The sequence below is a fragment of the Ambystoma mexicanum genome, chromosome 13 (genome assembly GCF_040938575.1).
Source record: "Ambystoma mexicanum isolate Mex_15411 chromosome 13, UKY_AmexF1_1, whole genome shotgun sequence".
Taxonomy (NCBI): domain Eukaryota; kingdom Metazoa; phylum Chordata; class Amphibia; order Caudata; family Ambystomatidae; genus Ambystoma; species Ambystoma mexicanum.
Window position 1 is genome coordinate 781329439 of NC_090938.1, and position 24728 is coordinate 781354166.

Below are 24728 nucleotides of genomic sequence, written 5' to 3' on the forward strand. Positions count from 1 at the left end.
CTTCATAGTCTGAAACTCTCAAGATGCAAAGGGTATGTCTGCCCGGCATCTCTCATCAGGGAATGTGCTGAAACCATGGCACCATTTATCAAGGCTTTCATCAACTCCTCCTTCTCGACAGGCACAGTACCGTCTAGCCAGGCCTCCAGATAAGGTTCGTACCAGTCCTTTTGACGCATGTAAATCTTGCAAATACGACAGCTTTATTATTTTTCTGTGTACATTTATGCAAGTTTGGAGCAGAGGGCAGTGCAAAGGTCAGGTGACTTGACAGAAACCAGAATGCTTCTTTTGATTTTTATCTACATGGATGTAATTGCAGGCCATGGAGAAAAGCCTCTGAAACACAATGGGCCTCATTACGACCCTGGCGGAAATCGGAAAACGATGGCGGAAATGCAATACCGCCATCGAATAGCGCTCGGTGTGACTATGACCCGTCACCGCAAAGTACGAAGCCATTAGCGACACCGTAGTGAACGCCAACGCTAACTGCACCAAGTACGCGCGCGCGCGCCATGCCAAACCGTAAATACCACCATGGCGCAAGGGTACGCGAATTCCGACCCTAGCGGACATGTACCTAACGCCATCAAGCATGGCGGAAAGTACCATTCCGCCATGGTGAGAAGTACGGCATCGCGAATCAACCGTAAACGGCCCCACTGAGTGCCTGTACACCGCTCCCTGCCCACAAAGTACAACTCCCCGTAGGTGCAATGAAGTCACAATGCAACCAGTGAAAAGTACAAGTCACCCATGCATGCCAACGAACAAAAGAATCACAAGAGGGGTCAATGGGAGCTGCAGGGCACAGATGGCACGAATACAGAAGCCATTCCAATGGACATGACCACAGTCCCCCCCCCAGAAACGCACGCAAACACAGGCACCTGTGACCAGCAATATTCCGAAAATCACAACATTCCACCAGTCCACCTGGCTGACCGGCATCTGTTACACAAAACCCAATCCCCCGCCCCTGAGAATGACAACATTCAAACAGTCATATTGGCAGCCCCCATCCCTGACCTCACTCCGTAGGCAAACGCGCCCAGCACAGTACCACGCAACTAAACTCTGAAGCTGGAACCCAATGCAGATCTCCTCACAATACAACGCTCCCCAAATAGGAATATGCCACATCACTCGCAAAGAAGAACGCTACACGGCCCATATCAGAATAGAAATTTAATGCACAACAAAATCACCAAGCCCATACAGCCATTAGTCCATGAACTCCAAAACACATATCACCATTGTGGGCTGCATCCGCATGGAATGACCAGCTACTACTTGTGTGACGCCCTGTTCCATCATGGTACACAGAGCCACATTCACGTACGAAAAGGCAACATGGAAGCGCACAGAACTGCAGGGCCGTCCCAATGGGGAGGCACTAGTCCAGCTGAAAGGCCGAAATGTTTCTCCGAGCCACTAGTACTGCGTAAGGGCATTTGGCCCATTGGCGATCGTCCCATAAGATCGTAATGCTGCTCCACTGATTAACACGAAGCAGCAGGTGTCGGGAGTAAAAGCCATCTGCAGGAGTGGCATACAGATGGCAGTGGCAAAAGGGGAGGAGATACCTGTCAACCAAAAGAAAAGAAAAAGAACAGAATGGCCATCAGAACTACATTCGAACAACTCACTTCAATGATCACACTAAATCCACAGCCATATGCATGCTAGCCCACTCCAAAGGATCATCACCACCCCAAAGCCACTTGCGACTCATAACCATCTATATCGAGGTGTAAACACCATCACAAACGAGTGTACCTGTGCATGCGTCTGTCAAAACAGATTGCATCAGATGGGAATGTTAACGTGCATGCACACAAGTGTCTGAAGGCGCGTCGAGACAGGGAGGGCTCAACAAGGCCAGATAGACGATGGTCCCACTATGGCAGCCCTGCATCACATAGCGCAGGGGAGGCGGATAGAATCCAACAAGCCCTGTACATGGCAAACCCTGTATCAAATCACCTGGCCATGCATCCATTCCTCATTCCCTCATCACGGTATAAAAACGCCTGATTGTTTACTCACATAACATTAGAAATTTCCATTGAGTCTGTGCGTCATGCAGCCTGCAAAATCCACAGTGCCCCAGCCCGTAATTCAAGTGTTGTGAAGTAACATGTATTTGGGAACGTCCGGCCTCATCGCCCACGTCGCTATTGCGCATCCCAAACTATTCATATCAATCATTGCTTCCTCGCCATGGCCCCTGTCTCAAGGACATTGAACAATAGAACATTATATTTGCAGTCAGACCTGTGGGCATCTCCCCGCCGCTAGCTGAAAACCGAAAGCGCCGCCCTTCGAATTCCTCATTTGCAACATCACGTCGAAAAGGCATCTGTGGCCGTTTGAAATCACAAATTAATCCATCTAGTGCGGCTGTGTGTGAAAATGGCAACTGCCTTCACCCACTAATGGGACGCCCCGCCCGTCGTTGCAACTCGGTACAGTGATGCATGAGGGCCCACCGTTACTCGAGTACTACGTTCCACTGACCCATCACAAGTCTGTTCGCGACTGCAAAGATTGTATGTGAAACAATGGGACCATAGCCGATTGTACATATCAACAAATGTTACACGGCCATCGGGTCCAAATACATGATTGCATTTGCAAGATGCCATTCCTCGATTTGCAGCGTTGTGTGCGGGACGTGCTCGCCCAAAGGGGAGAGCTGCTTGCACAGGTGGAATGAATCACCACAGGTGGAGGCCATACAGCCTGAAAACACATGATTTGCACACCCGGTCTCCTCCCACAACCACACTGAAATGCTACCGGCAGGACTCGCGATGTTGGCCCTGGGGGACCTGATAGCACTGCAAGTACTCCAACTCCAAGAAGCAGACGAACACCAACTACAACCGCCCGCACGGAGGAGACGCAGGAGGAGGAGGAGGCCAAGGCAGGGCCAGCAAGGGCCGCCAGCACAGCCGCTACCACCACGCAGGCAGCCCGCAATCCCACGCCTCCGAGCACATCCGTTCAACCTCACTGATGAGCAGATCCACACCCTCTACCGTTTGGACCGGGACACCATAGCCGCCATTGTGGACATGACACAGGCTGACCTTGTCAGCATGATAGATAGCCCAACCGCCATCCCACCCCTACTGAAGGTGGTGTCTGTACTACACTTCCTGGCCACAGGCACCTACCAGCACACAGTCGGACAGTTGCATGGCATTTCTCAGCCACTGTTCTCACGGACACTATTGCAAGTGCTCGATGCCCTCCTGCAGCACGCAGACGACTACATCTCTCTACCACGCTCGGAGCAGGAAATTACCAACACAAAAGTGGGATTCCATGCACTTGCCGGCATACCGGGTTGCATTGGTGCCATCGACTGCACCCATGTGGAATTGGTCGTCCCACATGCCATGGAGGCCCAGTACCGCAACCGAAAACAATTCCATTCCCTGAATGTACAAATGGTGTGTGACTCCAACAGGATCATTACACATTGTTGTGCCAGATTCCCTGGATCAACCCATGATTCTATGGTCTTGAGGAACTCCACTATACCACGCTACATGGAGCGACACGCAGGGAACAGATCCTGGCTACTCGGTGAGTCTCATTGCATGCATGATGATGTGGGGTATGTGATGCGGCAATGACCTGGCAGGAAGGGGGGGGTGTGCGTACGTAGCAATGGCATTCCACATCATACGTTTATCGTCCACATACAGGTGATGCTGGGTATCCACTGAAGAGATGGCTCCTCACACCAGTCCGGAACCCACGGGACCAGCATGAGGAGGACTACAACCATGCCCACTCACGTACCCGTGTAGTCATTGAACAGGCATTCGGCCTACTGAAGACTCGTTTCCGCTGCCTCAGCAGGTCTGGCGGGGCACTCCTGTACCGCCATGAGAAGGTTGCAAAGATGGTCATGGCATGTGTCATGCTCCACAACATGTGTGTACGTAGAAATGTGCCCATGCCCCCTGACGCAGAACTGCAAGCACCTGATGATGGTCATGATGAGGGTGGGGATGTGGCAGCACCTCAAGGAGTCTGCGAGGCACCGGAGGGCCGTGACATTCGTCAGCATCTCATTGATGCATGCTTCTAGCACTCACGCCTGGTGGCTGATACATGGACACGGGACTCGTGGCACTGTGTGTGTCTTGTACATGCACAATATGGACTGTACGCCTATGATGGCCTAGTACACAAAGATCATTGTCCACACATCTCATTGGTTGATCGTGCACTGTTTATGGCATATGTGATATCATGTTGAACACCCTATCGACCCGCCACCCAAGTGAGCCCAACACACCCCCTCCACCCTCCTACCTCCCCCCCGAACACCAGTGTCCAAAGATGCTCATTGTCAGTGGGCTGTCGCTATTGCAAGCCCCCTCTGCGGGTATCAGGGGCACCCCTGCCTGTGGAGCGCAGGTTCCTCCCAGATCTACGTTGGGGGCTGCCCTGGACGGAACTTGCAACGGATGATGTTTCTGCCTGCTCACGTCCATGCATGTCCCTAAGGGTTTGTGAGAGCTCAGTGAGCACACGGCGCACTGCGGCAAGTTCGGCACATACGTCTTTGGACGTCGCATGCAGTTCCCCCCTCAGGCTCTCGGTGCTTCTCTCCATTTGGACTCTCAGGCTCTCGGTGCTACTCTCCATTTGTGCCCTTAGTGTCTCTGTACTTCTCTCCATTTCTGCCCTGAGTGTCTCAGTTGATGTTTCTATGTCTGCCTTAGTGCGCCCACATTCATTGGCATGGTCCTTGAGGAGCGTGGCCAGTTGCTGCTGTTGCACGATTAACTGGTCGAGGGACTGTTGCCTCTGCTGGGCCATGGCCATTTGCGGGGGTGTCACAGAGGGGCTGTCGACCTCATGTTGCCTTGCCACAGGGCTTGTGGGGGATGGCCAGTCGTCGTCTTGTGGGTGCCCCTGCGTGGTATCCTCATGTTGTACGGGATGGGACAGACAGGGGGAATGGGACAGGTCATGGATGGATCTGACTTCGACATCCCCGTCTTCTGTGTCGGAGCATGCTGCCATCAATGGGGTGTCACCTATGGTGCTGCTGCCACCAGAGGCAGTGCCTTCTGTGGCATCCGTTGGGGGGACCTGTGGTGGTGGTGTTGTGGGCATGCTGGCTGCTGGGGTGCCTGTTGATGTTCCCTCCTCTGTGCTGCCACCTGTTGTGTGCAGCTGCCGTGTCTTGATGCGTGCAGCTGAGGTGGAGGGTCTTTGGCCGTTGGTCTTGGCCCTCTTTGCAGGTGTGCTGGTAGGGGTGTCCTGATGCTCGTCGTTTGGATCGGAACCTGTGGTGGAGTAAAGGAGGGCGAGGGTTATTAATGGGTCTGTGGGTATTGGAATGGCATTGTATCACATGCATTGGGGGGGTACCTGAGGGTGATTTGGGTCGGGGCCTTGGAGGTGCTTTCATTTGTGTGTGGAGTGAGGGTGCAGTTGTTTGGCAGCCTGCAGTTAGGGTGTGCCTGCTGCACGTGTAGTGGTTGTTTTAGGTGTTTTTAATTATTTATGTATTTATTGTGAGTTTTAAAGTGCGCTATCAGGGCGATGTGTGTGGACGTTCTCCTGGACATGTGTTTCTGTTGCACTATGTGGACACATGGTACTTCACATGATTGGACATTGTGGATTTAGCATTGTTTTATCTGGCCCACCTACCTGAATCTTCGGATGTCTGCACTCCTTTCTCCATCCCTCCGACTCCCTCTATGCTCTCCATTCCGATGGTGGAGGCACAGATTTCTTCCCAGGGGGTCAACTTGATGGGTGATTCAGGACCTCCCCCGGTGGCTGTGGCAATGTTGCGGTTGGCAGAGAGTATGCTGCGGACGCGTATCCGCAGGTCGTCCCACCGCTTTCTGCATTGCTGTGGGTTGCGGGGTGCGGTCCCCACCGCGCTTACCCGCTGTGCCACCAGAGCCCATATGGCCTTCTTGTTCGCAAGTGCCGTCCTGGTCATTTGCGTGGAGAAGACGACGGCAGCATTCTCCTGGAGGGTCTCTGTTAGCACGGTGAGTTCCTCACGGGAGAAGTGGACCTGCCGCTTGCGGTCGCACGCTTTCTTTGCTACTTTTCCCATTTTTCTTGGTTTCGCTAGGGTGGATGACGGGTTGGGGTGTGTCTCGGGGTAGTGTTTTTAGTGGTTGTGTGGTTTTTGTGGTTTTATAGGTGTACGGCGGGATGTTTCCCGTTCCGGGCCCATGTTTTTACTTCCGTTTCCGTATATTTACGGTCACCTTACTTTCCGGTAGGCGCACACTGCGGTGTCCGCTGTGATGGGTGGCGGTATTGCACCTAGGGCGCCGTACGGCGGCGGTGTGGGCCGTTTTGGGGTCATTTCCGCCATCGCGGACTTTGCACTTCCGCCATGCCGTGGTGCTCGTGCCCGATGGGTCGGAATGGGCCGCACTTTGCTCCTTCGTGCAATGGCGGAAACTCTATTTACGCTGTGGCGGTCCGGTCAGTCACTTTCCGCCAGGGTCGTAATGAGGGCCAATGTATTTCTTTGAAGCCTTTCAAAATATGAAACTGCACACTGTGATAAAAGCAGTGGTTTCTTTCCATTCAGCTTCTGCTTTTTTGTGTGTAGATGCTCATGGAGCAAACAGAAGCACTGTGCATATTTATTTTCTCAGAATTTTAGGATTTTATAATTAATAAGATGGAAAACTAAGTTGCAATTAAGAATTCATCTTTTGTAACAAATTATGCTTTTTTTCCAGTGAAAGCAAACCAGTATTGCATAATTGTATTTTCAGAGTTCCTGTGCTGTGTGCCTAATCATGCGGCAGCAGATCATTTTTGCACTTATAATTTAATGCACACTCTAATTATAAAAACAGTGTGTACAAGGATGAGTATGCACAGTCTAGTTTACATCAATTCAACCTTGCAGTAAATGGGGTACATTACTATAAATGGTCAGTGGCAGCACAGTCTTTGCTCAAGGGTGAGTGATTGTCATTACACCAATCACAAGTGCTATAGCCTCTCAAATTTTCAAGCCTACAATTAAAACATCCAAAACCTGACTCTCCATAAAGTGCAAGCTCTGTTAAAAAACAAACAAAAGAAAGTTACATTTGTAATTGAAAAAGAAACTCTGCAGAACCTGTCTCTGTGATAATCCAGATAGGCATTTTAATAAGTAGCGCTTCATACATGGTTCGTTCAACATCTATGCACTGTGATTATTATACTTCAGTCGATACTCAGTTTACCGACATCCGAAAGATGTTAGCCAATAAGATAGCTCAGTCAGTTGAGAGTTTGTTGCTGTGATCTGTGCGTGATCTGTAGGCTCCAGGTTTGAATCTCGGCAAGGCCAACTTAGCCTTGCATCCTTTCGAGATCGATAAAGGAGTACCAACTTCGGTTTGGTGATAATTGTGATAAATATGTTCTATGTATAGTGCTTTGGCAAAAGCGGTATATAAATAAGCATTTGACCATGATATTAGTTATAGAATTTAGCATGAAGTCCTTGCCTCTCTGCACTGTTGTATCATAACATTGGCATACCATTAGGTAGTAATAGCTCCAGGAAATAGGGACTTTCATTAAACATCAAAAGACAATTCTGCTATTGAACCTCTAAATACACGATACAATTCATGCTTGCTTTACTATGTAATTGGCTAGGTTTTTGTGTTTTCAACATTTAAATATATACAGGAGAGATCAAATGGCCAGACCTTAGAGAAATAATGAAAGGTGTATTCTGTCACAATGCAGAAAGGTACAACCATGGTAATGATTTCCATACAGTTTTTGCACACGTCTGCTGGATGTCACCTACATTTTACTCTCTTGCAAAGGAGAAAAGTCATTTTTACTCTCTTGAAGTCACATTTACTCTCAAAGTTTAAAAATAGGGAGTAAAATACTCCCACCTCAAAATCTTTTCTGGAGCACTGTGTCTAGCCTAAAAGAAGCCTGGGTACTTCCCTTACTAAAATAAACCTCCTCTCGACCCAGCTCTGCCCAACAACTAACAGCTGATCACCACAGTACCCTTCCTGCTGAACATATTGGACAGAGCAGCATATGTCAAAATCCAACACCACCTGAAAGGTAACCGCATTTTAGGAGTTTGCCAGTCTGGCATCTGTTCTGGCCACGGCACGCAGTCAGCTCTCGTAGACCTTAAAAATCAGATTGATGAGATTAAAGATCAAGGGAAACCTGACCTGCTTCTCCTCTTAGACCTTTCTGTGCCTTTGACTTGGTCGAACATAAAATTCTCTGCAACCACCTTAACTCCGCAGCTGCTTTCTCACCGGAAGCAACATCTTGGATTGCCTCCTTCCTGGAAGGCAGAGTAATGAAAGTATTCTCTAAGAACACCCATTGCTGCTGCTGCTGCTTAAATCAGTTGCGACGTCCCTCATGGCTCATGCGTCTCACCGACGCGCTACAATATATTTACAGCTCCTCTTTTTGACCTCCTGGATGCCCTTGGCATAACATACACCAACTATGCCGATGATACGCAAATACTACTACCCCTCTCTGGCAACTCCGCAAATGATACTGAGACCCTGAGCTCAGTCTCTGCAACTGTCCAAGCCTGGATGGTAAATAATGTCCTTTGGCTCAATGACAAAAAGACCAAGCTCCTTCTTATCGGCCTGTCAACTGTACTAAAAAAACTCAACCCAAAATACCTAGCAATTGACTTTGAAGGAACAAGGTTTCCGGTCTCACCATCGGTAAAGACTTGTGGGGTCTACCTCGATGCTACCCTTTCCTTGTCTTATCAAGTCAATGCTATCTCCTTGTCAGCGGCATACACAACTAAATTGATAAATGCCGCCAGACCCTTCCTCTCCACAGCCAGCTGTCAAACTATCGCGGTAGTCTGCGCCAGACTTGACTACTGCAATGTGCTCTTTGCTGGCACATCTGCACACAACATTAAAAATACTTCAGACCATCCAAAACAATGCTTTGCTTGCAGCTTTGAATATTCCAAAAAAGGAACACATCTCAGCGGTGTGAAAAGCAGTGCAGTGGCTCCATTTTTGAGAAAGAATCACCATTAAAACCTTCACAATCACTCACAGATGCATCTCGAAAGAGGCCCCACCCTACATGGTCAACAAAATTGCTAAGACTCAATCGTCCAAACCCACCAGAACACCCTAGACCCACAGACTAGCGCAACCCAAGTTCAAACGATCTAAAGCGGGAGGGGCTAGCTTGCAGGTCATCGCTTCAAAACAATGGAACTCTTCCCCACTTGCTCTCAGGGCTGAGGAATCCTATTGGGCTTTTTGGAGATCCCTTAAAACCAAGTGATTTGCCTAAATCAGGTACACCAATCACCTCCACTGAGTATATTACCTGTTAACCCCTGTGGAGCTGATGCTTTGCATACTCACACTGTAACCTCCTTCATGTTATGTATACTCTGATGCACGCGGGTGTGTGTGCACTTTACTGATGAATAAATAAATGAATGTGGTTTCATTAAAGGGCTGTGTCCTCCTAGGGGTGAGGTATGAAGTAGTTTTATTGGAGTGAGGTGTCCTACTTTATCTGGTTTCATTGGAGGGCTCCTATGGTGAGGGCGTGGTTGCTTTTGTTGAAGCAATGTGCCCTCCTGCAATTCAGAGCTGGAGTGGTTTACTGGTTTTCTCAGCCAATCAACAACCTGCAGTCCCACAGGGAAGGACCAAGATGGCTGTGTCTGTCCCCTGACACATGTGGATGGGCTTCTGAACGATAAAATGCCGGAAGACTTTTATCCTTTTTAAGTTGTGATAGATAACTGCCTCCCCCATCTAATCTGAATGATGGGACTTGTGCCTAAAATGGACTTCTCCTACTGAGAAGTTCAACATATGTCAACACTTGCACCTCTTAACCTGATTTTGGGGTCTTCTTATAGAATCATACTTTGTTGCACCCAATAGAACTGACAATCTCTGCCACAGCTCTGGTGGTTTATGAACTCTCCCAACAAGTGGACAGGTTCTTTATGGGAATGCCCATTGAAACCGGAGCAACTGCTCCCATAAGGAGGCTTGTAGAAGCTCTACATTATTTGTATGAAATGCTCATGGTTCTCAGCCGAGGAACTCTCCTACCCTCAAATGAACTGGCACCACGCAAGCATGTTTCAGTCTGTGATCTCTAGTGGAAAATAGAGACCTAGGTGGGGTGTATGGGTGCAAGCTGGCTGGAAGTTGGCCACCAATGAGCATATGTCATGCATAGGAGGCTACCTGGTGAAACACAGCTTTGGCTTTCAATACTTAAAAAAAAAAAAGATTCCAGTCCCATCACTGGATGGGGGCCACTGTGCCGGTTCAGTTTGTTGGTATAGCAGTAATCCAGCTCGGCGGTAGGAGCCACGATTAAAATAATTCTTTATTATTGTCAAGTCTGGTACTCACCATCTTGAAGAAGCCCGAAGACCTGCACCTCGCACAGCGTCAGAAAATCGCTGCGAGGAATATTGATGGTTACATAGCGGCCGACCATCCAGCCGCAGTTGAAGGATTGGGTTTCTCCAGCTCCAATTGTCACAATGGTCACGCATCTGTAAGGTCAAATATAAATGAGTACTTGTGCTGATCCACTTATTATTAGTAATGACACCAAGGTTCTGTCCTCCATATGGTGAACACCCCGGGTCTTTGAAGCCCCCAAGTATACACACAGGACAACACACCCTGAGACAGGGGTGATGTAGAAAGGCAAACCATGAGAGGTCAAAGGTATGTGTAGAGCACAGCGAAGCATGGGTGTGTGACTTGGGTCATCACTTGAGAGCTCACAGTCATGGGGTGGCAGCAAAGCAGAGCCATCCCATGAGACTGGGTTAGCCCTTGGGAGTTCACAGGCATGGGGTCAGCATAGGAGAGGCAGAGAGTGGGCTCAGTGCTTAAGAGTTCACAGTATTGGGTACAGCACATCAAGGCCAGAGGCCGAACTCAGTCCTTGAGAGTTTAAATGCATGGAGGCAGAACAGTAGAGTTGGAAACTGAGGTCAGCCTTTGGCATTTGACAGGCATGGAGAGAGAGATATAGAGAGAGAGAGAGAGAGATATATATATATATATATATATATATATATATATATATATATATATATATATATATATATATATATATAGAGAGAGAGAGAGAGAGAGAGAGAGAGAGAGAGAGAAAGAAAGAAAGAAAGAAAGAAAGAAAGAAAGAAAGAAAGAAAGAAAGAAAGAAAGAAAGAAAGAAAGAAAGAAAGAAAGAAAGAAAGAAAAAGGAGAGACAGCGAGAGAGAGAGAGAAAGAGACAGAGAAAGAGACAGTGAGAGTGAGAGTGAGGGTGAGAGAACAGAAGAGCCAGAAACTGGGCTCAGTCCTTGTGAGCTCACAGGGATGGAGACAGCACAGCGGAGCCAAAGACTGGCATCTGATAATCAAACTTAATGTGCTCTATGAAAGCTGTAGACATCATGGCACTGTTGACTGTATATTGAGAAGGCTGTGAGTTGTGCGAGTAGCGGTCACGCTGAAGCGAACACATTGGGCTGACGGGTGAAGTATTTCATACCTTGGGTTTGTGATGCCATCATTGTCCAGAGAGTTCCCGATGTGGATTTCAGAACCATTGATTCTCTCTGGCACCGCATCCCCCCTGTTGGTCACGGTCACTGAGGCTACACGGTATGAGGCTCGGAGATCCACCCTCCACCAGGGCATCTGGTCGAGCTTTGTGTGGCTGCACTGATGGAGTTCGAAGTTACTGCCCAGGGATCCATCGATGGCAATGCGTGCAGGCGCGTAGGCTGAATAAAGGGTGGACTGGGTAACCACACCCTGACGCGCAACATTCGTCACTGCAAGGAGAGGGTGAAGATCCAATTGAAAACAATCATCCTTGTATTTAGCACTGTAGGGGAGTACTTTGACCAGAATAATGTACACAAGGCGTATTGCAGACAGAGCGATCCCGTTTCTAGATGATTCAAACATGATCAATGCAATGTGGATGTTATGTAAATCAGGATGTGAAAGGCGGGAGAGGGCAACAGAAAATATCAAACAACACATGTGTTAGTTTAAAAAAATGCACCACTGTGTGCAGTTATACGGTCTGCAGCTGAGGGGATTAAAGGGGTGAAGTAATGCTGAGAGTGCAATCTGGAGCTTAGCTAAAGTAGACAAGGGTATTCTTGAGATAAATCTGGCGATATTGGGACGGGGCTGAAGATCAGGGGCTAAGGAATCCCAGTGGAGGGAGGCAAGGGGGTACAGAAGTGATGCAGGATGGCGGGGAACGTGAGGATTAGAATGGCCTGGGGCGAAGCACACAGGGTCCAGGGGAGTAGCAGGACATAGGGCCTCATTACGACCCTGGCGCTCCCGGAATGAAGGGGGCCGATACAGCACCTGCCCCCTTCATTCCGGGAGTGCCGATTACAAGCTTCCCATCGCGGGACCCGGATCGCACAAGGGGAAGAGCGAGGCAATAACGGGACAGGTGTAATCTGCCCGTTATTACCTCCCTCCCCATTCCCATTGAGCCCTATGGGGGTTCAAATGGGAATGGGAATGGGTTCTTGCATGGAGGAATTACCGGGTCCTCCTATGTCGGAGTAACCCGGTAAGTCCCCATTGCAGGAACCCGGTAATGGAGCCCGGAACAGAGGCAGCCGTGGTGCTAATAGCTCCATGGCTACCGCCGTTCTCGTAATGAGGCCCCTAGTCTCCTAGCTAGAGGGGCTAGTCCATGGACAGATAGTAAAAGTGTTTGCGTGGATAATCCCCTGTGAGCAGGAGGTAAATGGAGATGGATGAAGAACAAGGGAGTTTTTAAAGGGTGCAGGTAACAAAGCTCAGCACTTTCCCTTTAGGGAGTGAAGGAGTAGGGGTGTCTGGCAATCTGGCTGGAGCAGTAGTCCAGCCTGTTAAGGGCTGCAGTGAAGGCAGGTGTTGTGGCGGAGTGAACTGTGAGACGCTGCAGGGTTCTTCGAAATGTTCAGCAGATTGGGTCTGGAATCTGCATCTGTCAATGTGATAAACTGTTGGCATTTAAGGCTGCAATCAAAAAGGACCCCAAGGTCGCAAGTCGTGAGGGGTGGGGTCAAGAGATCAGGATAATGTATGTAAGGTATAGGGTGTGAACAAAGGCTGGGAGATAGATCAATTTGGTCATCGAGGAGTTAAGCATCAGGCAGGGCAGCGCCATGCAGCGAGGAATGGCGGAAAGGCAGTTAGTGATGCACAAGGATGGTTCTGGGTGACTCATATGAACAAGCAGATGCGACTATCATTGTCAAATTGCTGGTGTGAGATGCTGAAAGAGGGGGTGAATTTGTAGACATAGGCGATCTAAAAAGAGAAGAGGAGCGAACCGAGGACAGATCCTTTTGGGACCCCTACTGGGAAAACTTGCTGCAGTTACAAGAGATGAAGATGGTGCGGTCGGCCGGGTTGGATGCAGGCAAGGGCAGTCTCCTGGAAGCCAATATGGGAGAGAGTTTGGAGTTGAGAGGGATGATCGATTGTATTGGACACTATAGTGAGGTAAATTATCAAGAGGGTGGAGGAGTGGTGACAGCGGTGAGATGTTGTGAGAAATATGAGGACTGAGGTGCGTGCCGTCTCCATGGATTGTCTGCTGCAGAACCCAGATTGTAGAGGGCTGCTGAGTCAATTAGCCTCTGCAAATGTGGTTGAAAATCCAAACTTCTAGGGCTTTGGAACAGTGTGGAAAAAGGGAGATTGGCAGATAGTTAGTACTGATTTTGGAGCTAGCAGTGGTTTTAATTAAGATGGACAGGACAGTCACCTTATTGAAGGTAGAACGGTAGTGCCTGTGGAAACTGACAGGTAGAGGGGCGCTAAGTTGGAGCAGCTCCAGAGTGCCATGTCTTTGACTGTCTGTGCTGCAATGGGGACAGTGGGGGCACAGTATTGGTTAGCCAACAAAGAGACAGGTGCGAGTTCGGTCAAGGTATTATTGTGAGGGAAGTATGATAAAGCAAGGAAGGTAAGGGGAGGACAGGTAAGCATAGACTGAACAGTCATAGATAGATGGCAAGTGGTGAGAGGGAAAGAGTTTAGTATAATAGGCATATGTTTCAGAGTCCAGGACAATGGAAAGAGCAAGGAGTGAATCATTGTAGGACACACAGAGGGGGCAGCACAATTTCCAACAAAGGTGCAGTTGGTTACACATACATGTCCTCCAGTGTTTGATGGCCGGGGAGAGTCAGGGCTGAGGTTGCAGGCGACATCAACTAAGGAATGGACTAGGGCAGGGAAGCTCAAAGGGAGATGCAAATACCAGGTTGAAGTTCAGGAAAGCCTGTTCATCTGAGCCGGTGGGAGGTGGAGAGAGAGCTTGGAGACAGCACCATGCTTGACAAGAGAGGGGATCAGGCTTGAATGTACGCTTAGTGAGAGAGGACGGAGAGTGCAAGAGCGGCAGGTACAGTGAATTGAAAAAGGGAGCGCACCATGAAGAAGAATCCATGTGTGGTGCAGAAGTGTTGAGGGAGAAGGTAAGGAAGAAGAGTTTGGGGAGTTGCTGTGGGTGCGAGTCCGTAGTTTGTGGATCGTAACCATGCAGTGGAATCTGTCAGCCTTTGGCATGTCCTTGATATTCTCCAGGGGCTTTAGGGTGGGGTATTTTCTCCCAAGAAACAGAATAGGTGCAATTCCCAAGATTCCTGAAAGCACTATTCCACAATAGGTGGATTAATATTAAAGGAAATCCTGCATAATCTGGGGAATTATGTGGAATAATGCTTCTAGTATTTCAATGCAACACTAAGGGTGCGAGAAGGCTTTTCTGATGAATCTTTGGCCAGCTTGCCCTTATTCCCACAAGGTTGACAGCCAACTGGGAAGTAGAACTAAGACAGACAGTGAGAGCCGAGGGGAGAGAAAGCAGGTTTGGGGATACAAGCATGCAGTGTCTTTCAGCTGAAAGGCAGAGTTTGGATGAAGGTATGTCAACACCAAGTTAAAGTTACCATGGTAAATGACACCTGATTCGACCGATTGCTCCTTTCTCAAGCTGGTCACCTCTCGCCACCGATCTTCAGGTGCGATGCAAGACTTACCTGCCTTAGGGATAGCAAAGACCTGCACTTCACACAGGGTCAGGTATTGAGTGATGGCTGGAATACTGACTATGACATAGCGTCCCGCCATTCCACCACAATCAAAGGATTGGGTCTCCCCCGAGGCAAGAGTCTTGATGATGGCGCATCTGCACAATGGAAAGAGAACAGGTGTCAATGCAATACCCGGAGGGAAGGTAAGTGGGCACCACTTGTTTAAATACACTTTCAAAAGGATGTCTCAAAAAAAGTCGAGATTATGGAGAATCTTGAAAAAAAAATTCAGGAGCTGGCTACGATGAATCTGGAGACACCCTGACTCGTAGAACAAAAGATATAGAAGACCAGGTAACAAACCTGGCCACACAGCCGCTCTCTGTATTTGCCCAACAAGGGCCGTGCAATTTCCAAAATTAGAGTCAAGTAGCAAATGTTCACTGTGTTAGCAGAATAAATCTTGTCCATATAAATCACCAGTCAGGTCAAAAGTGATATGCGTTTATCAAAAAGAAAATTCCAAAATGGTCACTAATTTAATCTTAGTGAGGGCGCGGCTAACACATCCCATAATTGTTATAGACATAAAGTGCCAATGCATTTCGGAGCATGCAGCTCCTTCGTCAGGGCAAGTCTAAATTACACAAACTGTAGAGTATTGCACAAAAGTAACAGGTTTAAGAAAACATACACATAATTATAAATGTGGTACAAAATATAACCATGCGTTAAAAAAAGTAAAAAAATGACATACCAATGTTCGATGAGATTCAGGGTGTATGGAAAGGGTAGGCAGTAAAGAAAAGAGAAGATACCAAAATTAATATTGTGCAACTGAAAAGTTTAAATGGTGAAAAATGGTGAAAAACATGGAAAGTTACCTCAAGGGATCGAGGTAGCCCGTAGAGAAAATGTAGAGGGAGTTGTCAACAAATCCACGTAAGATCGAAGGTCTAGGAACCAGACCAGATCAGCACTTCAATCTGTGGGTGCAACGGCATGTATTAAAGTAGGCTGAAAATGAACCTGTCACTGAAACCGGTCCCATAGGTCTAGAGGCTCACCTGCACTCGTAAAGCTGCGAGTATACAGAAGCTGGGATTGCGGTCAAGCGGAGCACGCCGTTCCGCATTGCCAAGGTTACTCAGCTTTAAACTTTTCAGTTGCACAATATTCATTTTGGTATCTTCTCTTTTCTTTACTGCCTACCCTTTCCATACACCCTTAATCTATTAGCTCCATGGCTGCCTCCAAAACCCTTCCGACTCCGCCCTGGTAAATGGAGCGATTACCGGTCCATTCCGAGGTCGGAGGGACCGGTAATTCCCCATTCACTAGGGCCATTCCCCATTCCCATTTGAGCCCCCAATGGGAATGGGGAAGGTGCTAATAACGGCACCGCAAATTGCGGTACCGTTATTAGCTCTAGAGTCCCTTTGCGGGTCCCGTCCTTAACACCTGCAAAAACCAGGCGTTAAGGAAGGACCCGCAAAGGGAACTCGTAGTAGGGAGGTAAGGGATTGTCGGCACTGGTGCCCTTACCGGTGCCGGTAATCCCTTACCTCCCACCTTGTAATGAGGCCTAATGACATGGATGCAACTTTTTGGGACAATCTAGAGAGCAGCTTTTATGAATTCCTCACAGCAGGAACATAGATCATCAGTTAAGAAGATAAGGGGCCTCATTATAAGAATTGCGGAATGGGTTAATGGGTGCCGCTAATGGTGGCGGACCCATTAAACCCATTACGCAATATTACAAGGTTCCCTCGCGGGAGCCGATGTGGACGTCTGGTTTTACCAGACGTCCTTACCGGGTCCCGCGAGGGGACCAGGGAGGTAAAAACAGGCCGGTCGTAATCGGCCCGTTATTAACTCCCGCGCCCCTTCCCATTGAGCCCTATGGGGACTCAAATGAGAATGGGGAAGGTCCGGGCCCGGATTCCCTGAGGGAGGAATTACCGGGCCCTCCAAACTCGGAATGGGCTGGTAATTCCACATTCAGGGAATCCGGACACAGGGCCTCATTACGGCCTGTGCGGAATGGGTTAACAGGTCCCGCTAATGGGTGTGGACCAGTTAACACCATTCCGCACGATTACAAGATCCCCTCGAGGGACCCGGTAAGGAACGCCTGGTCAAACCAGGCGCTGTTACCGGCTCCCGCGAGGGGAAGAGGGAGCAAACAACGGGCTGCTCGTAATCGGCCCATTGTTTGCTCCCTCTCCCATTCCCATTGAGCCCTATGGTGGCTCAGATGGGAATGGGGAAGGTCCGGGCCCGGGTTACCAGAGGGAGGAATTACCGGACCCTCCGTACTGGGAATGGCCCGGTAATTCCTCATTCTGGGGCTCCGGTAAAGGAGCCCGGTTTGGCAGCAGCCATGGAGCTAATAGCTCATAGCTCCATGGCTACCACCAAACTCGTAATGAGGCCCACGGTATCCCCAGTAACTGTGACAGCCAGAAAGGGATGCAAACCTCTAACAAAGTCACTCAAGCTTTCAATGTATGCATGATACAAATGGGAAAAAGAGTGCAGTACTAGCAGACACGTGAGTACTTAGTAATTTGGGGCCTGATTCACAGATTTAAATAGCGCTGAAAAACGGGTGCAAGCGTGCAAAACGCACGCAAGCGCCCGTTTGTTGATTCATGGAAAACATAGTGCGTGGCTTACCGGAGACTTGCGCTGAATCCACGCGGGTCCAACATGTCACTGCGACACCACAAACGCCTTGCACGAGACGCCCAGCGAAGGCCACGTCCGCCAAGGGAAAGCAGGCGTAAGCGTCACCGCTCATCAAAAACAATGCATAAAAAGAGAGTGCGAACACAAATGCGCATATACAGCTACAATGAATGCCCCATTTTCCGCAGCAGTGATCGATGGACACCGCAGAAGGAGGAGGATAGCCAGGGCATGCATTTTCTACCCAGGACCAGCTTTTTTGGGATGCCTGATGACCAGGTCTGTGGCAAGTATAGGTTTCCACCCCATATCATATTAGACCTGCTCAAAGAGTGGGAAGATGAGCTCACATCACCCACCCTGTAATCCCAAGCTCTGAGCGACTTGGAAAAGGTGCTCAATATACTGCACTTTTTGGCCACTGAGTCATTTCAGCGGACAACTGCCATTGTTGGGGGCATTTCACAGGCCACGCAGTCACGCTGCCTACACCAGGTGTTGGCAATCATGACTGCACGCCCCTCAGTCCGCAGGCACATATACATGCCCAAAACACCCGCAGAAAGGCAGGCCGTGGTCCAGGACTTTTACAGGGTGGCGCACTTCCCTAAAGTGCTTGGTGCCATCGATTGTACACATGTGGCCCTACGTCCACCTAAGTCCACTGAGCCCATCTATTGGAATCGCAAGCACTGGCATTCCATCAACGTGCAGGTTGTATGTGATGCCAAGGGAATCATCACCTCTGTATATGCCAACTATCTGGGGTCCACCCATGATAGTGTCATATTCAGAATGTCACCCCTACAGCGGGCCCTGTAAGCTGGGAGGCATGGCAACACATGGCTCATTGGTGAGTACAAATGGCCCTGCAAATGTATGCATGTCTCACACAGACAAAACCACACCACTGACAACCCATCTCACCTCTACAGGGGACAGTGCCTACCCTTTGAGCACCTACATGATGACGCCAATACGGAACCCCACCAATTGGCCAGTACAACAAACCAGAAACACAGGACCCAACAGTTAATCTGTCTGACCGTGACCATACCCAAATGCACATGTGCCTCAATGTTTCGTGACTTGAACATGCCACCCTTCTAAATTCCACCCTTCTAAATTAGTGTGGAACTGCTAACCAAAGGAGGCCAGGGAAGGTCATACAGCATGAAGGCTAACAACAATGGAGACAGTCAAGGCAATACATGAAGATGGAACATGAACAAAGGATGCATCTCAATGTACGAACATAAAATTATGGCAACCATGCACTGGACAAACAATCATGAATCCCACTAGGGGTGTATACACAGGTCGGACTTGAGACTGCCCACAGATAAAATGGAAGCCCAATGCCACTGTGTAAGTTACTTTCACATGCTGCACTCCTAGCAAGCCCATGGAAAGGGGAAGCAGGAGTGGCAAATGTGTCTGGACCCAAGGCACAAACACCAACACGGGATAAGCCTCTATGGGACCAGCTGGAACCTACAGGGTATGCCCTTTGCTGCCACACAAAGCAACACACTGCCACATAAATGCACAATAGACAAAAAACTAATTTAAAAAAATCAAAAGTGCCCACAGGGGACCAGGGTGGGAGGGGGCCCACCCAGGAGGGAGGAGGTGCAGGGTGCACGTCAACAACCACATGTGTGGATGTCAAAAAAGAACCCTGCATGGGTTAATGGGCCACACAGCTATGATGGAGTGGGAGACCCGTCGCTGCTGTCGCCACCCTCTGGTGCTACATCAGAATGTGGTAGTGGAAAGGGAGGATAACCACGCATAGCCCATGTCTGGTCCTCCATGGCAGTGGCCATGCGGGAGTGAGATGCTTGCATCTGCAACATGATGGCCCCGAGGTCACCATGCAACACTTCACGGGATGCACGCAGTTCCTCCGTGATGGTACGAGTCTGCTGTTCAGACGGTCTACTGCTGGAAGCCTCGAGTGCAGCCAGTGTAGTCCTGAGGGGAGGGACCTATACTCTGACTCAGGGTTTCCCTGTTGGCCCGACCCTCTGCAGCCAAGGATGCACGCAGAGCCCTCAGTTCTGCCCATTGCCTCCTGTTGCTAGCCACCATGTTTAGCCTGTGTGATCAGCATGTGGACCGCAACGCCTGTGGCTGGTGTCTTGCTGGGGGTGTCATGGAATTGGCTGCCCTTTACATGCCCTGAGCCAACATCTCCTTTGAAGCAGCCTGTTGTTGTGCAACAGCATACATGGACTGCTCCCACACAGTATTGCCAGCTAACACACGGCCACCGCATTGGTGGACGCCACGCCTGCCTAGGCCAAGGGTACCTGGCCCTTTATGTGATGATGCCATCTGTGGCTGCAGGACTGCATCCCTCCCTTGATCTGCTGCCCCAGGACCAGGAGTCAATACTGTGGAGCGTGACCCTGCAACCGTAACCACCACAGATGGGCGTCCTGACACTGACTGGCCCTGTGAGGGGTCGTCCCCCCCTCCATACGTTTGGGATGCAACAGCACCCACAGTCGATACACTCACCCGCGACACCACAGAGGTATCCATATCTGATTCCCCCTCAGAGCCTAAGGCTTCCTGGGAGGCAGACTCAGACTGAGTCTGGGCCAGGATGGCCTGTAGCACCAGTGGAACTTCATGGGCTACCACACCACGTTGGTCGTGGCACACTATCCTGTTCCTCCTCCACCTCCTCCTCTGCATCCAGTGCCTCATCACCTGCACATGGACAGCAAGAAAATCAAGAGCCATGTAAATACCACAGACCACACACATAGGCGTCACAATGTCGTCATTTAACACATCGACCTGCCACGTCACAAACTCAGTGTCAATGCAAGTGAAGGCTAGCATGAAAGCAGCCATGGACCTGTGTGGAAGGGCTAAATCCAACCTGTAGTGCATGGTGCATAGCACCTGCTACACACAGGAGCACCTGACTGTCATAGTTCATCCACCAACATCACAGATGCAAACACACATATGCCACGTACCATAGCCATGCCTGATCTGTAATACTGCATTAGATGTGACTTGCTGACTACTGTCCCAGAGCCATGTACAATGGATGTGACATGACATGTAAATCACAAACTGAATACACACAGGTGTCACACGGTGCAACGATGCAAAGGTGGTGGAATGGAGTGAAGCCAGACACACCCATCCCATGAGGCCAGCTCACATTGACATCACACGAGTGAATAGGCATGATGAAGGTGAGTCCTGGGGATGGAAGTTGGAGTGGGCAGTGCAGTGCATGGGAATGGCATACCAAATTAATACAACTACATTATCATCAATGAAAATGCGGTGTGCTGGTGGAAGTGTATGTGCAGACATCAGCTGTCAATAGCTGCTGGAGGGTTGTAGGGGTACAGTCAACCGCCGAGTATGGCAGGGAGGCAGTGCATGGGTACAACTGGTGGCTCAGAGACCCATGTCAGAGATCATATTGTGGGCAGGTGACTAGTGCATTATCTCAGTCATCCAGGACTTCAGCAGGGACGAAGAGGTAGAGAAGGCAGAACACGTGAGGAATGATCATAAGAGCCCCCCGACCCAGAGAAGGTTCACCTCCAGTGCCATTGAGGCAGGGAGGCTGTATCAGAGGTAGACCCCAGCCGAAGACAGCCATTAACCACCAACTAATTGCTCTGAGAAGTAATTGACCCTGAAGGAGTAGGAAAGGGGTGATCAAATACCATGAGAAGGAAGCAAATTGGGAAGATGGAGTTAAAAGAACTGCGGTACCAGGAGCCATAAGGGCCTGTGGACAATGCAGAGCGATTGACAATGAACAGTCGCAGCCACTAGGAGCCAGTGCCTTTATCACAGTCCTAGGGAGACACAATACTTGGCACCAAGACAAAAGGACACCCACCACTGTCCAGGTCAGGATGAGTTGCAGAGGGAAGAGAGTAGAGGCACAGAAACTTGGTATAGATCGATTGCAGTACCCCACCATAAGTATGACCAGTCCACTGGAGACACTTAGCTACTGGGGGAATCAGAGGAAAGGAGTAATCCCCCTGAGGAGGTGCAGCTGGGAGGGTGACCCGTCAGAGATGTGCGGAGAGAAGGCCATTATGGAGTGCAAGATTGTCACAGGCTATCCGCCATCACAGGTTGGAGCAGGAAGAGGGCCAAGAGAGCCTGGACAGAGTGACATGGAAGGAGTGAGCAGGTGTGGTGATGGGGTTCCTCACGATGTGCAGCACATTGTGCCTATGCAGTCTGCAGGTCAACGAGCATGTGTCAGACCACCATAACATGGTCCACACATTGCAGTCATGCAAATTCAGCCAGAACTGCCAGACAACCAACACACTTCATCCAAGCAACATACTCATGACCTGGACACACACGCATCACCACTTACCAGACATTGCCTCATAGATTTTCAGGTCTCCCACGCCTTGGATCTACTCCACATCAATCATAGCACCTATGATCTCCTCCTTTGGAGTGAGTTCTTTGTCCTCTTCTGGTAACCCACCTCCAGTCACCAGAGTAGAAGCGTAGTTGGCACCCATCTTACCTTTGGCTCGGCGCCACAGGTCATACCAATGCTTCATTGCATCAGCAGTTGAGGGCCTCTCATGGCCCAAGGCGTTAATAAGGCCAGAGAAACACTGCCAGTGGGCCATACGCTGGCAGGCGTATGTGTGCTCCCTGCCTGCACAAGCATGCCGCGTTGGTGTACCTGCACGTAGTCCACGAGGACCTGGAGCTCCTCACCACTAACGCTCCTCTTCCTCGATGTGCAGGTCTCCTGTGCCTTGGGACTGAGCCTGTTTGCCTACTGCACGCTTTGCCTTCTTACGAGGCTGTGCACACCCCAAGTGGCTGGGACCACTTGGGTCAGTAGGGGCTGGAGCACTGGTGGCCTGGGCTGTGGCATCACACACTGATGGTGTGACTGTAGGTGCCCTTGCAGGTGGCCTGTACCTGGGTGCTGGTGCCATGACACTGTGCAGCATTTCCCTTCCCCCTCGATGCATGGATAGCATCTGCCCCGGCTCCTCCGTGGACCGGGATGGGGAGCACCACAGGCATGGCCGAGTGACCCGGAGACTGGGTGGTGGTTGCTACAGCTGCCTCTGCAGCTACGTGACCCTGTCGGGTGCATACAGCAGGTGACACTGCTGCATCTGGACCCTGGGTGCTGGCGCCATGACACTGCATAGCATTTCCCTTCCCCCTCGATGCACGGATAGCATCTGCCCCAGTGTCTCCGTGGACCGGGGCAGGGAGCACCACAGGCATGGCTGAGTGACCTGGAGAATGAGTGGTGGTTGCTACAGCTGCCCCTATGGCTTCCTGACCCTGTTGAGTGGGGGGCATGGCTCTCCCTGCACAGGGTCGGACACATCTGCCACCTCAGGCGCCTCTGCCACCTCGCACGCCTCTGCCACCTCGAGCGCCTCTGCCACCTAGGGCGCCTTTGCTAAACGTGTACGTGACCCCTCTGCAGCCCACGTGTAAAGAAAAAACCTAACGCAGTACGCTGTGGCACCCAGAAACACAAAAAATATGTACGCGAAGGACACGTAAGCTACAGTGATGTTAAATAAGGGGTTACGCGACACACAGGGGCACCCACAGATTGCAAAATGCGTACCCTCAGCCTCAAAAGTAAAACGCGTGTGCGTGGAGGCAATCCCCCACCAAAAAAAGAGGCTTGCACGCAATGAAGAGATCACGTGGAAACGAAGTCCACACGTCCGTCTGCTATAACTCGGCAAGCGTACGATGCTCTCCTACGCACTACTTTATACCGATCCTGAACGTCACACCCAACGTTCAGCGCGTGTCACGTAAGTTACGCGCTTAGGGCCTTCCTCTGATTTCACACTTATGCGCTATTTCCGCACTTGCGGAGTCACTCTGTTTCCGGCTGGCCACGCGAGTAACACGGAAGACCCACGCTCCTGCCTACCAGTCAATTTACCTGCCTCCAACTGCCCCAAGCTGCCTGCTACGAGCCATCTGCTGCTGCCTGCCCACTCTGTGTGCCTGCTGCCCACATGCCCTGCATTTTTGTGCCTGCTCATCAGCCATTGCCAGTGATCCTGTCGTTGTGACCACCTCTGCTGATCCTGAAGACTCCCGACTGCCATACCACTGCTCCACAGCCCAGCCCCAGGACCACCTTGCCCATCCATACCTGCGTCAGGGGTTGCCATGTCTGACACAGCACCATCTGAGGCAAGTGGCAACCCCCCGGCAGAGAGGCAGAGGGCTGTCAGCTTCTTACCCAGGGAAGTTGGCATCCTGGTGTAGCAAGTCCTGGGGCATTATGATGCCCACTTCCCCGGAACATCGCAAGTCAGCAATGAAGGACGGAAGAAGATCTGGGTGGATACTGTGGGTGCCATCAACGCGGAGGGGGTGGCACCCAGCGACTACACACAAGTCCACAAGCGCTGGGAAGACTTCAAGTCCAGGACCCACAACAAGGCCCGGCGCTTCCACAAAGCTGGTGATGACGGAAGGGGGTGCCGGGGCCGGTTGACCACCGATGAGATACGGATACTGGAGCGATTCTACCCAGCGCTGTACGCCCAGGTCTTGGAGTTGGTGCTCCGCCTGGAGTCAACTGGTAAGTGTCCATGTGTTCTTGTCCACCATCGTGCATGTGCATGTTGACGTGTGGCTGGAGTGTGCACCTTGGCCTTATGTCTGGCATGCCACATGTACAGATGTCTGTGAGCATGTCCCATCAATGGTGTCTGTGTTGAAATGCGTGATGCGCGGCAGCATGTAATGACGTGCACATGTTTGTATCCGTGAGTCTGGACTGTGGCATGCCAGAGGTGTGACACATGGGTGCTTTGGCCGACATCATGGACATACATGGTGTACATGTGCATGTGTCTGAGTAGTGAGAGCATGACTGGACAACACTCTGTGATGTATGTTACTTGAGCTTTTGATTGTG

At 50.2% G+C, this 24728-nt stretch overlaps 1 protein-coding gene across 3 annotated transcripts in view; it reads right to left on the reverse strand.

The window, feature by feature from the left end:
- The window catches only part of LOC138521948 (uncharacterized), a 334921-nt gene that overhangs the window by 58559 nt on the left and 251634 nt on the right, over positions 1-24728 (reverse strand). For all 3 annotated transcript variants that reach the window (XM_069635121.1, XM_069635122.1, XM_069635124.1), the window contains exons 7-9: positions 15095-15243; positions 11575-11860; positions 10434-10579 (exon numbers count right to left, since the gene is read on the reverse strand). In XM_069635121.1, the coding sequence (XP_069491222.1) occupies positions 10434-10579; positions 11575-11860; positions 15095-15243 (581 nt within the window). The remainder of the gene's footprint in view (positions 1-10433; positions 10580-11574; positions 11861-15094; positions 15244-24728) is intronic.